The sequence below is a fragment of the Astyanax mexicanus genome, chromosome 4 (assembly GCF_023375975.1).
Source record: "Astyanax mexicanus isolate ESR-SI-001 chromosome 4, AstMex3_surface, whole genome shotgun sequence".
In the NCBI taxonomy this organism is placed as follows: domain Eukaryota; kingdom Metazoa; phylum Chordata; class Actinopteri; order Characiformes; family Acestrorhamphidae; genus Astyanax; species Astyanax mexicanus.
Genome location: NC_064411.1, coordinates 4,335,159 through 4,350,709, shown reverse-complemented (window position 1 = coordinate 4,350,709; position 15,551 = coordinate 4,335,159). Strand labels below are relative to the sequence as shown.

Genomic DNA, 15,551 nt, shown 5'->3' with positions numbered 1-15,551 from the left:
ATATTATACTTAAATAATCTCTCTATTCTGATTCAGTAACATAATAATAATATTATTAATAATAATAGAACAGTGTATATATTTATAATGTTGTGTAATGCAGTAATATTACTAATAATAATTAAATTATAATCATTATAATAACAGTAAATGTTTCTGTAATCTGTAGAATAATGTGTAATGAGGGTAAATCACACTGTTATGTATCGTTCTCTGTTTGTTTGGTTTTGTTAGTTTATCAGGTTTTGTTTAATGCAGTTCTGATGATAATGTCATTATTGTAAGAATAAAGGTTTTATTGTAACGGCTGATCTGTTCTCAGGGGTCGGTGTCGGCAGTGTTCAGCTGTGTGTGAATGAAGAAGAGTAAATGATGGATCTTCAGAACTCCAGCAGTGGAGGAGGACCTCCTGTCCTAAAGTGAGTAAATTAAGTGATGGGTTTAATATGTAAAGTAGTTTTGTATTGTAATGGTTTCAGCTCTAATCCTGGACCTGTGATCTGCATATTTTACAGTTTTAAAATATTGAGAACAGAGTTTCTCCTAGACCAGAGTCAGAACCCTGTGCTGTATTTAAACACAGAGAAACGCTTAACAAACAGTAACAGTAACAGTATTAGGTGGTTGCTGTAGTGATATTATGCTGTTGCTAGGTGGTTGCATATTTAGTTAAAAAATATGGTCCATATTTTTTAACATAAAAGTGACGATTTGCTCAAAATCTGGATCGGATTAGTCTGTAGTGAAAGTGATCTTTGGACCAGATCCATTGTGAGGATCCGTCTCGGATTTTACCACACACTGTCTGGGTTTACATTAGTATTAGAAATGAGGAAATCCTGATGTGCTGCATTTATATAGATCAGATGGAAGTGCCTGGGTTTGATATTAAAGCTGTGGAATGAAGAAAGACTTGTTCTATTCTAGGCCTGGACAATAATTTGATATCTGTATTTATCGCGATAAGAAATGTTTCAATAATGGGGACATCATTTTTGTGGTATATCGATATGTATTATTTACACGGACAGGCATTTTTTACTGGTGTAAGCTCGCCCCAGAGTTGAACACAGTCTCCGTAGCTGAGCTATGTCTGTGCGTGATGACGTAATTACACAGGCACGTAGCCAGATAGGCTAGGCTAGGCTAGGTTAGATTTGGCTAGGCTAGGCTAGGCACCCCAGCAAACATGCCCACACTGGGCCAATGAGGGCCCAATGTGGGCCAACACATCGGCCCCGTATGGGCAGCCCACATCGGGCCATTGGGGATTTGCACATCGGTGCGGTATCGGCCCCACGCCATCGGCCCCATATGGGCAGCCCAAATCGGACCATTGGGGACTTGCACGTTGGTGCGGTATCGGCCCCACGCCATCGGCCCCATATGGGCAGCCCACTTAAGGCCAACGGAGATTTGCTCATCGGGACGGCACCAGCACCATGGCGTCGGCCCATTTCAGGCAGCCCACATTGGGCCAATGGAGATTTGCTCACCAGTATAGCGTCGGCCCCACGGCGTGGGCCCTTTTCAGGCAGCCCACATTTGGCCAGCGAAGATTTACTCCTCTATGCAAAATCAACACCAAAGCATTGGCCCATTGGGCCAACAGAGATTTGCAGAGCTCTAACACACACACACACACACACACACACACACTGACTCATGCCCTCAGTGGAAAACCAATTGTGGCCCCAAATTTTTAGAACTGTGCAATATTGAACAGAGAACACTTTTCAAGAAAGAAAATTTAAAGCTGTGCTATTGGCACTTTGACATTTTTTGCAACTGGCAGGAAAACAATTATATAAATAACACAATTTAAAGTGTATAGTAAATTAATTAATTTATTACAAAGTATCATGTATGAAATATAAACAACACACAACATTATTTAAGTAAATTACTTAATAATAAATCCCAAATTTATATTTTAGCATGTAGATAAACATGTACTGCATAAATATCTCCATTTGCAAAAACAGTATTTATAATAAACAGTATGATATAAATATCAAACATAATACAAAATAACAAAGAATTATAAAACTTAAATTAAAAAAAATATATATATATATATATATATATATATATATAAACATCAATAAAAACAGCAAATCATATTCTTGAATAAATACTTAAATGCACTAGACTGATGTAGTAGATGAATAATAAACTGATACTATTATTGCTACTGGAACAAAGCCTCTGGGGTGGGTTTCCCGAAAACGATCAACCTCAGCGAATAACGAACGAACTAACGAATGACGTGAGTAAAGAACGAGCCAGTTCTGCGAGTGTTTCCCAAAGAGCTTCGCAACGTGAAAATTAACAAAGGAGGTTAAAGAACGTCTTTGTTGAATCCTCCCCCGAAACAGCGCACTCAATCGATCCACAAATATCTATTATTATGCAGTATTTATTCAGTATTACACCCTAAAAATGTAAAAAAGTGTTGTAATCATCAATATTATACATATTTTGAAATTTAAATTACAAAAGGATGTACTTTGGCATTAATAAAATACTCCTACAGATACATATGACTAAATAAATAAGTCATATGTTTATATATAAATGTTTAATAAACATTAAACTTTTTTAAAACTATTATTGTTAATAAATATATATTATATTAATAGATATTGTACTAATATTATTAATAGTAATATTGATAATAATATTAATTTATTATTATTATTATTAATAATATAAAAATAATATAATAATACATATACGTATGTTCCGGTGTGTGTGTGTATATATATATATATATATACACACACACACTCTGTAAAGCTCCAGCTCATCCTAAATCAACATCTCAGTTGGGTTTAGGTCAGGGGATTGTAAAGGCCATGCACCTCTTTGTTAACTAGATAATTCCATATGCGTCAATTAATTGTTTTCATAGTTTTAATATTAATCGACAATGTAAAAAAAAAAAAACATTAAATGAGACGTGTCTCAAACTTTTGACTGGTATTTATATATTTGCGAGCTGACACACCCCAGAGTTTGCCCAGATGAACGGCCACAATGTTGGTTAGAAGCACCTAAATAAAGAATAATATTAAATATTACCTGCACATTCACCGATACCCTTTACAGTACGTGTAGGTGTGAGTAAAGACACTGCAGGCGTCCCCTGCACCGGACCTACAGTACCAGGAATTTTCCCAATAGCATGGAAATATATTGTATTGTGCTGTAATTCCCGGGCTGGTGGGAAGTGTATATAAGTGTGTGTATGCCACATAACAGCCTGATTACAGAATCCACGGACTTGGTGACTTTGCAGCTTTGCTTAGACCGTGAGCATCATCTGCAGGAATCTGGATTTTTAATAATTTATGGGTTTGATTGGTCAATTCCAGTATGCCCAGTCAGACTACAAGCCACAGAAAAAGTTGGCATTATAATATAATATAATATAATATAATATAACTCATTCACTCACTGGCTGGAGTCTATACCAGCCGGCATCGGGGGGAAGGCAGTATACACCCTGGACAGGCCGCCAATCCATCGCAGGGCAGACAGACACACAGGCACATCCACTCACACACTCACACCTAAGGGGCAATTTTTATCCGACATCCAATTAGCCTGAACTTTGGACTGTGGGAGGAAACCGGAGCACCAGTAGACACGGGAAATAATAATATAATATAATAATATTAATTATTATAATAATAATTATATATATAATATAATTTATTATAATTAATAGTAACATAATATAATTGTTTTAACCAGGGAAATTATAATTTTTCTCAAAATTGGCGGTCCCTGGTGTTTAAGGTGCTGAACTGCAAGTAGAGATCCCCTAAAGAAGCTCTTAAGAATAACGACTGGGTGAGGGCACTCGTTAATCTGCGAGCGAGTTTACGTAGTACTTTAGTTACGCACGGGTTTGGGAAACACTCTTTAATTAACGATCAATCTTAAGTACGAGTTAACGAAGTTCTTAGCGTAACGAAGCTTTCAGGAAACCCACCCCTGATCTCTATTATTAATTTTATTCCTCTTGCTTGTAGACTTGGAACCAAAATGTCATCCCAATCAAACCAGTAAAAAAAAATTCTAATTGAATATAACATTAGTTTTTGCATTAAGGGTTTTATCTCACAGCAATAATAATGAAGGAGAAAATAGATGTACTTTACATAAATAGAACAGATATAGTTAATCATAATATCAAAAATGAATATTGTTTATGCATTAATATAGCATAGATCATAAATTAACTATTTTTTTGAAGAGACTGCATGAGACGATGCTTCCGTCCACCTGAATGGTCCCGTGCATTCCAAAGCCAAACCTTTGCAACCTGCTCGATCTCTGCATCCTTTGGTGGTGGCATGATTGATCTTCTCACGGCCTCTTAAAATGATAATATAGAGATATGAGAATGCAGTCAGGTAAATACTACATCTGTTAGTGTCTTTTCATGTACAATGCTTAATTTTAGAGAAATTTGCAGACTGTATTTGATTACAGTGATTCTTATATAGTGATAGTTATTTGAATTTGAATTTCTTCAGGCTATTCATGGTGAAACATAAATAGCCTTTACAGTCACTGTGTGTGACTGGTAGTTACATTCTATAAACATGTGAGGTGGCCGATATCAGGATATCAGGTTCACAAAAATACCAAAACTTTTTAAAATGATATCTTTCCCTTAGCTTAACTGGCTATCTTTGCATTAGCTTAACTGAATATCTTTCCCTTAGCTTAACTGGCTAGCTTTCCATTAGCTTAACTGGCTATCTTTCCCTTAGCTTAACTGGCTAGCTTTCCATTAGCTTAACTGGCTATATTTCCCTTAGCTTAGCTGGATATCTTTCCCTTAGCTTAACTGGCTATCTTTCCCTTAGCTTAACTGGCTATATTTCCGTTAGCTTAGCTGGCTATCTTTCCCTTAGCTTAACTGGCTAGCTTTCCGTTAGCTTAACTGGATCTCTTTCCCTTAGCTTAACTGGCTATCTTTCCCTTAGCTTAACTGGCTAGCTTTCCATTAGCTTAACTGGCTATCTTTCCCTTAGCTTAACTGGCTAGCTTTCCGTTAGCTTAACTGGATCTCTTTCCCTTAGCTTAACTGGCTATCTTTCCCTTAGCTTAACTGGCTATTTTTCCCTTAGCTTAACTGGCTATCTTTCCCTTAGCTTAACTGGCTATATTTCCGTTAGCTTAGCTGGATATCTTTCCCTTAGCTTAACTGGTTATTTTTCCCTTAGCTTAACTGGCTATCTTTCCCTTAGCTTTACTGGCTATCTTTCCCTTAGCTTAACTGGCTATCTTTCCCTTAGCTTAAGTGGATATCTTTCCATTTTCCATTTCCCTTAATATTTCCCTTAGCAAGCCATTGTTCCCTTAGCTGGTTATTGTTGACATACTTGGATATAAAGTTAACTTACTTAACAGCGTTGGTTACATGATCCTCACAATTAAATATCACATGCAAAAATAAAAAATATGTAACTTTTATAACCTTGCTGGCTTACACAAAGTGTATAGTCAAGCACAAAAACATTTATAATTTAATATTTTTATTTATTTATTATCAGCACTACCAATAATAAAGGTGAGATTATGAATCAGCACCATGGAGCAAATTCGTAGCTATCCAAAATATTAAATAAAAATATTTTTATAAATAAAAATGTATAGCTATACAGTATTATGTCTTGAAAAATATGAGATGTTACTATGTGTGTGTGTGTGTGTGTCCCTCCAAAGGTCTCTGCACAACTCTGTGCACTCAGCTGTGGTACCTTGATTTTTCTCCACTTTTGGTTTAGAAAATCTTTCAGAGCTGATACTACATTTCACACAGTGTTGCTCCTATCCACTAAGCTAGCTAATCTACCTAGCTCTCACAGACAAAAACAATAAAAAATATTCAGATACCCTTCATATGAACTTGTTATGACACAAACTTTCAGATTGTAAAATATTGTATGGTAAATTTGGGCTGACCCAGAGTAACCTAGCATAGGATTTGTGTGGGCATGCTCACATATGTGTGCGTGTTGCCCACATATAACCCACAATGCCTACAGTGTGTAAATGGTGCAGGCTGAATTAGGGCTGACCCACAGTGGCCCTGCATGAGATTTGTGTGCACATGCCAAAGTGCAGGTTGCCGACATATAACCCATACCGGGTATGAAATGGTGCAGGCTGAATTTGGGCTGACCCACAGTGGCTCTGCATGGGATTTGTGTGGGCATGCCAGAGTGTGGGTTGCCCACATATAACCCACACTTGCCCTTCAGGGTGTGAAATGGTGCAGGCTGAATGTGGGCTGACCCACAGTGGGCCTGCCTGGGATTTGTGTGGGCACATCAAAGTGTTGGCTGTCCAAATAATTCCCACACTGGGCCTACAGGGGCATTAATGCACTGGACCAGTTTAGGCTAGCCCACAGCGGCCTTTTATAGGATTTGAGTGGGCCAGCCAATGAACAGGCTGCCCACAGAAAACCCATGTTGGGCCTGTTTGGAATTTTAATGGGCTAGCCCCTGCCCACAGTGCCCGCACTTAGCCCACGAAGGGCCGATGTGTAGCTTTTTGCTGGGTAATAATGCACTCCATATATGCAGGATTAAAGTAAAATAAATTATACTGGACATAAACATATATAAAATGTCTCTAGAAGATATATAATAGGAAATGAAAACAGTGTGAATTTTTCTTTTGCTTAAAACAGCAAGAAAGTACTACCCTGAATGTGATAATTAGGGGTGGGTGATATGGCTCCATATTTCAGGGTAATATAGTTCATGATGTTCAAAAATATTGGCAACATTATTTCTTACGATATTTTATGGCATACTGCCTTATTAAAACAGATTAATGTCATTTCTGGAGCTGTGATTGTATGCAGATAAATTATCCCATAAATGGTCCTACACCTGAATAAAAAAAGTAATATTATCTAATTTCTAGAACATAAAAACAGGAAGGGGTAGGTCGAGACTCTTCATCAAGCATATACATTTAATACAGGCTTTTTCTGCTTCCGGTCACTGAAATTATTGTATTGAAAAACTAAATATTGATTATAAAAGGTGAGGGGTAGAGATATACTGCAAGTCAGAGAATTACAAAGATATTTATAAGATAAAATGAGATACACTTTGTTAGAGCAGTATAACATATTTACAGCTAGTGCTGGACGATATGGCCAAAATTTATATCACGGTACATTCCTTAATTTCGGTCGATACAATATAATTTCGATATATTTTCGATATATTTTCGAAATATTTGGAAGGCCTCAGAAAAACTGTTAGGAATCCCTGCAATGGAAATCTGTACCTATTACTGTCTTTAAAGCCTCCTCTCATAAAAAAACTGTATAATACTTTAGAAATAAAAAATGGTCAGAATGAATTAATGCTCACCTTTATTTGCATGTAGCAATATAAAAACATGACATCTCTGTCAAACACAAACCAATAACCTATTTACCTTTTACCAATATAAATAACTTTACATTACAACAGAGGCAGAGCTTCTTATCCTTTTGTAAACATATTTAACAGATCAAAACAAAAGTGCCTCATCCAGGATAAAGAATGCAGAAAGCCTTCATTTATATAAAAGGAACACGATATCACCGTCAAATAAACAAACCTATATCAACTATAAATAACTTAGATACAACATAAACTACATAAGTGCTTCAGCCAGAATAAGGAAGATATTGTGTGTAGTGAAACTGCTTGAGGTGGTGGAACAGATTAGATGCATTACCGTTGCTAGTCACCTCCACTTTCCGGCACAATTGGGAGCAAGCTGAAGTTTATCTGACCTTTGAAAGCCGAACTACTGAATTAGACCTGCCTCCCTCAACTATCTCTCCTGTTTAATCACTTGTGGAAGCATCAGGGGTGCTAAAATCTCAAATTCTGCATCAGGGCCGAGCCTAATCGAGGAACTCGGTTCGGCCGCACTGCGCTCCGCTCGGCTTCATAGCGGGAGGTTCTAGGTGTGGACCGGAGCGCAGCCGAGCTTCAAGTTTTAGTAGTATGGATTATAGTGTAAAGTGTGATACTACTAAAGTAGTAGTATAACACTGTATTCAGTGCTGGACAGCAGCAGTGTTTCTGCTACATACATTTTGCAGCTGCAGCCTGCTGACAGTCAAGATACAACTACATATTAAAATGTCTGTGAATTTATAATGGGATAAAAGTACTGAAGCCTTTATTGTAGTATGAAGATGTCCCAGTATTTTTCTCCATATAGTGTAACTAATGTAGGTAATTATTTTTGGTTAATTGACCTGCTTTTATTTTAATACACAATTTTTTTTCTTTGTTTTTCCAGAATAAACAACCAGGATATTTAATAAAGAACAGTGTTAAACTGCTGAAAGAGGTGAAGCACAAGCCATCCAGAAGAATCTCCTGAAAACGCAGAAATTCTTTGCTACATTTCACAGACAGATGGAGCCAAGTCCCAACATGGAGAAACATCAGCACTCTGTCAAGAGTTTTACTAAACAGAGTGATCTCAAAAAACACCAGCGCATTCACACAGGAGAGAAACCGTATTACTGTTTCGACTGTGGGAAGAGTTTTACTGAACAGAGTACTCTCAAAAAACACCAGCGCATTCACACAGGAGAGAAACCGTATTACTGCTCCGATTGTGGGAAGAGTTTTACTGAACAGAGTACTCTCAAAAAACACCAGCGCATTCACACAGGAGAGAAACCGTATCACTGCTCAGACTGTGGGAAGAGTTTTACTCAACAGATTACTCTCAAACTGCACCAGCGCATTCACACAGGAGAGAAACCGTATCACTGCTCAGACTGTGGGAAGAGTTTTACTCAACAGAGTAATCTCAAAAAACACCAGCGCATTCACACAGGAGAGAAACCGTATTACTGCTCAGACTGTGGGAAGAGTTTTAATCAACAGGGTCATCTCAAAATACACCAGCGCATTCACACAGGAGAGAAACCATATTACTGTTTCGTCTGTGGGAAGAGTTTTACTAAACAGAGTAGTCTCAAACTGCATCAGCGCATTCACACAGGAGAGAAACTGTATTACTGCTCAGACTGTGGGAAGAGTTTTAATCAACAGAGTGATCTCAAAAAACACCAGCGCATTCACACAGGAGAGAAACCGTATCACTGCTCAGACTGTGGGAAGAGTTTTAATCAACAGAGTGATCTCAAAAAACACCAGCGCATTCACACAGGAGTGAAACCGTATTACTGTTTCGACTGTGGGAAGAGTTTTACTCAACAGAGTGATCTCAAAAAACACCAGCGCATTCACACAGGAGAGAAACCGTTTCACTGTTCAGACTGTGGGAAGAGTTTTACTTTACAGAGTGAACTTATATTACATCAGTGCATTCACAAAAGATAGAAAAGTATCCCAAATCTGTTCCTCTGCCATAAAAAATGCAAACCTTAAATCTTTCAGACAGCCAAAAACACCTCATCATGCACAAAATCTTCAGTCTGTTACAAGAACTTCATTTAAAAATGGCTTTTTACAGGTTCAGAAAAATGAATCTTATCCAGAGATGATGTTTACTGAATTTCATGCTGTGTTTTTATGTATGTTTGTATACCTACATTAGTTAATGCCTGCAGAGCTCTTCAACACTTAGTGTTGTGTTTTAAGAAGTTTTTACACACAGAATCATAAATGGTACCACTAACAGCATAAACTAGGAACATACATTTTTACAATTTTTTCAGTGATATGCTGAATAAATAGTAAAGCGATGATGCTAGCTCAGAGTAAAATCGTATATTAAATCTCAGCATTAGCTTTAGAACTAATAATAAACAAAAGTGAGGATTTTATCATTCTGGGACATTTTTAGGTTTAAAAATTGAATATGCTTTGCCATAAGTAGGAAATGATCATTTGGTCAACTTATGTCATTTACAGCCTTAACACATTCTCAATTGTTTACATATAAAAACTTTCTTTATTTTTTCCTCCACTCCACGTTTGTAGTTTGTAGTTGGAGCGAGGGCACTGCCAGTGTTTGCTCCAGATGTTAGATTAGCATTACTTAGTCTTTTAAAATTTAGATGTCGTAGTTTAAAGGAGTAGAGTATTCTTAGGAGTAGAGAATATTCTTAGCTTGCAACAAAAGGCCAACAAAATCCTTTTCAGAGTTAAAAAAAAAAAAAAAAAAAAAACGGTCTAGCTGTAGTTTCCATACTGAAAGCAACACTCAGCAGGCTATGCAGCAGTAAGACTGCAGGATCCTTGATTCCCTCTACTGCACATGTGTCAAACACAAGGCCCGCGGGCCAAATGTGGCCACATCCAAGCGAGAGCTTGTAAGATCTTAGTGTCTATAATAAATAGGTCAGAAGCGTTCTTTGACCAAAAACTACTTTTCCCACAATGCTTGTTGATTGTATTACCCGCGAAGTTACGGCTTACTGCCACTACACGGCAGTGTAGTCATTGATGTGGAAACCCTGCCGGAGGGAAGGCGTAAATTCGCGGGTGGAATTGAGACATACAAACGTTTATCCCATAATGTCCAGAAAAAGAGAAGCTGATGCAGACGGACGGCTGTGCTTCAAGGCGAAAGACCGGTATGCCTTTTATGTTACGAAGAGTGTTACTGACCAAAATAAACGCTTGTTAGGAGAGATATAAGTTCTGTGTAAATATTTATAAGACAATAGCTGACAAAATCTGTTTTAATGACGTTAATAAACATCACTGTGACAGCGCTAGTCGCAGTTTCACCACAGCAAAGGAGGAGCATGTGAATAACTTATCTAACCAGCCTTTACTGATTTCTGACCCCAATAACCCTTTCAATAACCTCCAATAGCCTTTAATAGTCTTCAGTAGCCTTCAACAGTCTAACCTTGCAGCCGTGGTGTGTTCACTAAACTCCGTAGTTATAAACATCCTGAGGTTATCAGCGCGCTAACTGACCTGTTTATAATGTAATCCGAGCAGTGACTCTGTGACTCTGCTCTAAACTGCTGCTATTAGCTGCTTGGGCTGAAAGATGAACTGTAGAGAGCTGTATTATTCGGTTAGTGGGGTTAAAATCTTTATTTTCTACACAGAAGAATTTTAAAAACTGTAAAAACGCTCCAGACTGCCTCAGCTGAGCCCTGTAGCCCGTGGCTGGGCTGTAGCTCTGACTCAGTAAAGACTGCGGGCTTGTGCTGCTGCTGCAGCTCCGACTAGTGGTTGTATGAGGAACTGCTAAATCTGAGGAAATGCTAAATCTATCACAAGTTCTTAACAGCTCACAATTTTTGATTTTATATTTATTAAGCCTTATTTCAGTATCAAACGTTTTGATCAAAGTTAATATAACTTGTATTTAATGTCATTCCTATTCACTTGAATAGTTTGGTTCTTGATTGATGGAGTTTTTGGATTTCATAACATTACAAATTAAAAGGATTTATGTTAATAGAGCAACAAGCAAACATTTTTTCCATGCAACTGTAATATTTGATTGAATAAATAGTATATTGAGAGTTATTTAACATTAAGGAGTAATTACATTCATTTTATATTACATTTGGTTACATTTTATTACATTTATAAGTTACATCTGGCCCTCAGTGGACAGCCAATATGCCAATGTGGCCCTCGGCCAAAATGAGTTTGACATCCCTGCTCTACTGGTTTTCTCATTGGTCTATGGTTCAGTCAGTCTGATTAAAAATCTGCAAGTTAATCTACAGGGATATTTGGTTGTGTTGTGTTGCTAAAGTTATATACTCTGTTATCTTTTCCTTATTTGGTATCGTTTTGCTAAAGGGTTTTTTTATATCTCTAAAGGTACTAAAAATATCTAATCCATTTACTTTATTGATTGTTTTATCCAGTACCAGCTATTATCGTTGTTTTACATCACCTTATGTATTTACTCATATTCATATCTATGTGATTCAATAAAAGGCTTTTATATTGCAAGATCTGCAATCTTATCTATTCTTTCAACTTAAGCATTTAGCCAAAAGCTTTTGTACACAGCCAAACATACATTCAAGCAACCACTATATACAGTGCCTTGCAAAAGTATTCACCCCCCCCCCCCCCCCCTTGAACTTCTGCCACATTTTGGGCTTCAAACATAAATATATGATTTTTTTGTTTGTATTTTGTGAAGAATTAACAAGTGTGTAAGAATACGGAGGAGTTTTGCCTTACTATGTTCATTGTTCATTGATTAAAGGGTTAATCTGTGTGTAACTAAATCAGCATTTCACTTAATCAGTATGTTATTCAAGCATTTAGCACGATTCATGATGATTCACATTGTGACTTAGAATGTATGTATATTGTGTCCTTGTGCTCAAAGCAAGGCCGTTTTTCTTGCAACTTAGCATGATTGATTTTTTCCAGCAGAACCATGAGTTTCTGTACATGTAATCTATAGTCTGATAAGGTTGGGGTGACCGAGTTCTCGGCTGACGTATAGGATGAATAACTGCTTATCAGTATCAGGATCCGGGGGGTGTGAGGAGCCTCCTCACACACTATTAGACTGAGGCCAGGCGAATGCCTGTTTTTATTAGACTCTGTCTAGGAAGAAGAGTAGAGTTGGGCGGGAGAGCTTCTCCCGAGAGGGACTACAGAGCCACAGGCCCTGTTCACACAGCCAAGAACTCTGGAAACCCCAACTTTTCTCACCTTTGGGGTTTTCCTCTTATTTTCACCTTTTTATTTCAATTCAATTTTTCAATAATCTTTTTACTCAATTTTTGATGTATCCAAAAAAAACTGTTTTGCTCAGAAGATTCTTTGAATAAAATCTGACGGAACTACAATTTTGGACTGGATCTCCTTTTCTTCTTTATGACGTATCATGCCAGATACATCATAATTCGAACAGTAGATCAATAATCTTTCAATCGTGAAGTGGAACGAAATTTATTGGATACACATTATGTTGAGATACTCAGTATTTTGAGAACATTGGTATTTAACTTGTGTGAAACTGACACCAATAAATCCTGCTATTTACTTACATAGAAGTGTTTTTTTCTCAGTAGCTCAGTCGCTGTGAAGTGTGGAGAATAGTTTTGCAATATATTGATTATCGCTGAATCGCAGTTTTGAGATATCACCGTTATCATTAATTTACCACTTTGCTCAAAGGTGCTGAAAAAAACTTGAAAATGGGCCTTGAAAGTGCTTGAATTTTACCTTGTAAAAGGTGTTTGAACCCTGTGTTTAAAAACCCCAGCAGCACTGCTGCACCTGATCTACATGTACCAACACAACACACACAAACACGTCACCACATTAGTGTCAATGCAGTGTTTTTAAATATTTATCACAAAAATAAAGCTCTCTGGCGCTTGGAATTAAATATACAGGGCAAAATTTAGGCTAATCGGATATGCAGGTGAAAAAAATAAACTACACTTTGTGGAACTACAAAAATGGACACATCAAAAACAGGTATACTTAAGCAGGCTGTGTGTGTATTTGTGAATATGTGTATGTTTATACCTACAAATCTCAAATGTAAATTGACATAATATGGACCATTAAATGACGGTAACAACCTGACCGTTTGACACTTAGCTAATCTGCATACCAGTAGGAGAGAGCAGAGATAGACTGGCTGTGTATGAAACTGTAGGCAGCTACCACAATCCCTCATGCCTGAGCTGTTCATATGTTAACACCCACTAAATGATTAACCCTTTACAAGTATTAATATGAACTTTAGGAAAAAGAATATAAACAGAATTGCCCTTTTTTCTATTGTGAGTTAAATGAAGTCACTGCTGCCTATTCTAATAAGCTAACCGTATGACTAGCTTGACGAGTTCTGGGGACATTTTTACATGGGATGTGTCTGAAAGATCTGTGGACAAAAAGACATTACTTAAATTAATGAAAAGTATTATTACAAACATTACAAAAGGACTTTCTGAGCTGAAAAAAACAAAACAAAAAGAAAATATGTTTTATAAAATTTATAGAGATATCATATATATCCTATACCCAGTTTATAGACACATTTGGGACATACCGGGGTTGGACAATGAAACTGAAACACCTGTCTACAGTCACTCAGTGTTGGATCTTAGTTTTACATGAAAATAAATCTATGCCAGGTTTTACCCTGAGCTCTGGCTCGCTTCTTTTTTTTCCTCCTTTTTTCCTCCCTGTATCACAAACTCTTCTAGTTCCTCCCTTTACCCAAGTTTCACTTTAGGAAGTCTTTTACGTACACTCTAAAAAGAAACGTGTCAAAAATGACTCAGACTGTGTCGAATTTGTGCTCAGAGACGACACATGTTGTGTTGATTCTGACACATCCAGTGTGTAATCCAATTTTACACACTAAATGTGTCAAGCTAATGAACTCACAAATGTGTAATTTTTTACACAACTTGTGTTGATTATGCATAATCAAGATAATGTATCAAATATGTTTAAAAAAAAGCATGAAACGAATTAATTCAATTCCATTTTTATTATCATGCCTATATATGGTTCAATTTTCTTTTGGAATAAGCAATGAATTAACATTCACGTGTTTGTAACATTTTAAATGTAAAAACAGTCATGTTTGTTACAGTTCAAAATCAGTTTCGTTTGGAATAAGAAATAAATTAACTCAATGTTTTTTAGATATTTTAAATGTAAAAACATGCATGCTTGTAACTAATTCATTGTCTTTTGTGATAATGAACACCTAAAAACAAAAGTCCAAACAGTAAAGGGGTGTATAAAACATAGCTCATATAAAATTAGTCACAAGTGTTCATTGTTCTCACGTATTTTTAGAAAACCTGATGAATAACATTGAACATCAGTAATGAAATAAAATTCCCTTTTTATAAAAACAGAACTACAAAACGTGAGGCTAAACAATTTGGATCTTGGATTCAAGTACAGCTTGTCTGTGTTGTAAATGGCTAGTACATCAAGAGGCCTAACATCTGAAACATCATCTAAGCTGGTCATTTCATAGTCATTGGTTCGCTTGACATATGCATAAAAATGCTCATCAAAGTACTCAATTTAAAGAATCCAGATAAACATCAAAAAGGACTCAGCATCAGCCCGTGGTATGATGTGAATTATCTCACCAAACAAACATTCTCCACAGTGTTTGGTTTTAAGTGGCAGCACACCACCTGTTCTATATGTTAGGCCAAGTACAGTATGTGAAGTAACAAATAGTGCACGGTGGTACATGTTAACTGGTGATCTCTGTAAAGATGCTTAGTAAATGATTTGATGTTGTGGTAAGTCCTTGGACAACCATCCTGGCTGCAAATAAGAGTGAAGTTCAGTCCCTTTGACAATGCATGTATTTCACGAAGATGCCAAATTAGCTTCTTTACTTCTGTGAATTGTGACTGTCGACATTCTGGACAAGTGTACATTATGCTGTGAATTGTGATGCTTTAACCTTCGAAATGAGCTTCAGTACCTTAGCTTTCCGGCTAGTTGAGAGAGGCATGTCATAGATGTGTTCAAAGAAGCAGAACATGGAGCTTAGCTGACATGGATAGGCCAGGTTACACACCCAGTAGAGCTTAA

The 15,551-nt window shown here is 36.9% G+C and overlaps 4 protein-coding genes and 1 long non-coding RNA gene across 10 annotated transcripts in view; 2 read left to right on the top strand and 3 right to left on the bottom strand.

The window, feature by feature from the left end:
• Positions 1-15,551, top strand: part of LOC125801378 (zinc finger protein 239-like) — a 337,284-nt gene that overhangs the window by 34,569 nt on the left and 287,164 nt on the right. For 3 of the 5 annotated variants that reach the window (XM_049478003.1, XM_049478004.1, XM_049478005.1), the window contains exons 2-3: positions 323-419; positions 8,344-11,954. In XM_049478003.1, the coding sequence (XP_049333960.1) occupies positions 8,463-9,401 (939 nt within the window). In that variant the 5' untranslated portion in view covers positions 323-419; positions 8,344-8,462 and the 3' untranslated portion in view covers positions 9,402-11,954. Of the gene's footprint in view, positions 1-322; positions 420-8,343; positions 11,955-15,551 lie in introns of those variants that run through there. The other 2 variants (XR_007438684.1, XM_049478006.1) reach the window with 2 other exon arrangements.
• Positions 1-15,551, bottom strand: part of LOC111196713 (zinc finger protein 271-like) — a 237,921-nt gene that overhangs the window by 42,026 nt on the left and 180,344 nt on the right. The window lies entirely within an intron of this gene.
• The window catches only part of LOC125801290 (zinc finger protein 239-like), a 311,844-nt gene that overhangs the window by 121,196 nt on the left and 175,097 nt on the right, over positions 1-15,551 (bottom strand). The window lies entirely within an intron of this gene.
• The window catches only part of LOC125801376 (zinc finger protein 239-like), a 311,842-nt gene that overhangs the window by 121,196 nt on the left and 175,095 nt on the right, over positions 1-15,551 (bottom strand). The window lies entirely within an intron of this gene.
• LOC125801615 (uncharacterized) overlaps positions 1-15,551 on the top strand; it is a 168,493-nt gene that overhangs the window by 28,585 nt on the left and 124,357 nt on the right. The gene's annotated exons all lie outside the window — the stretch shown is intronic.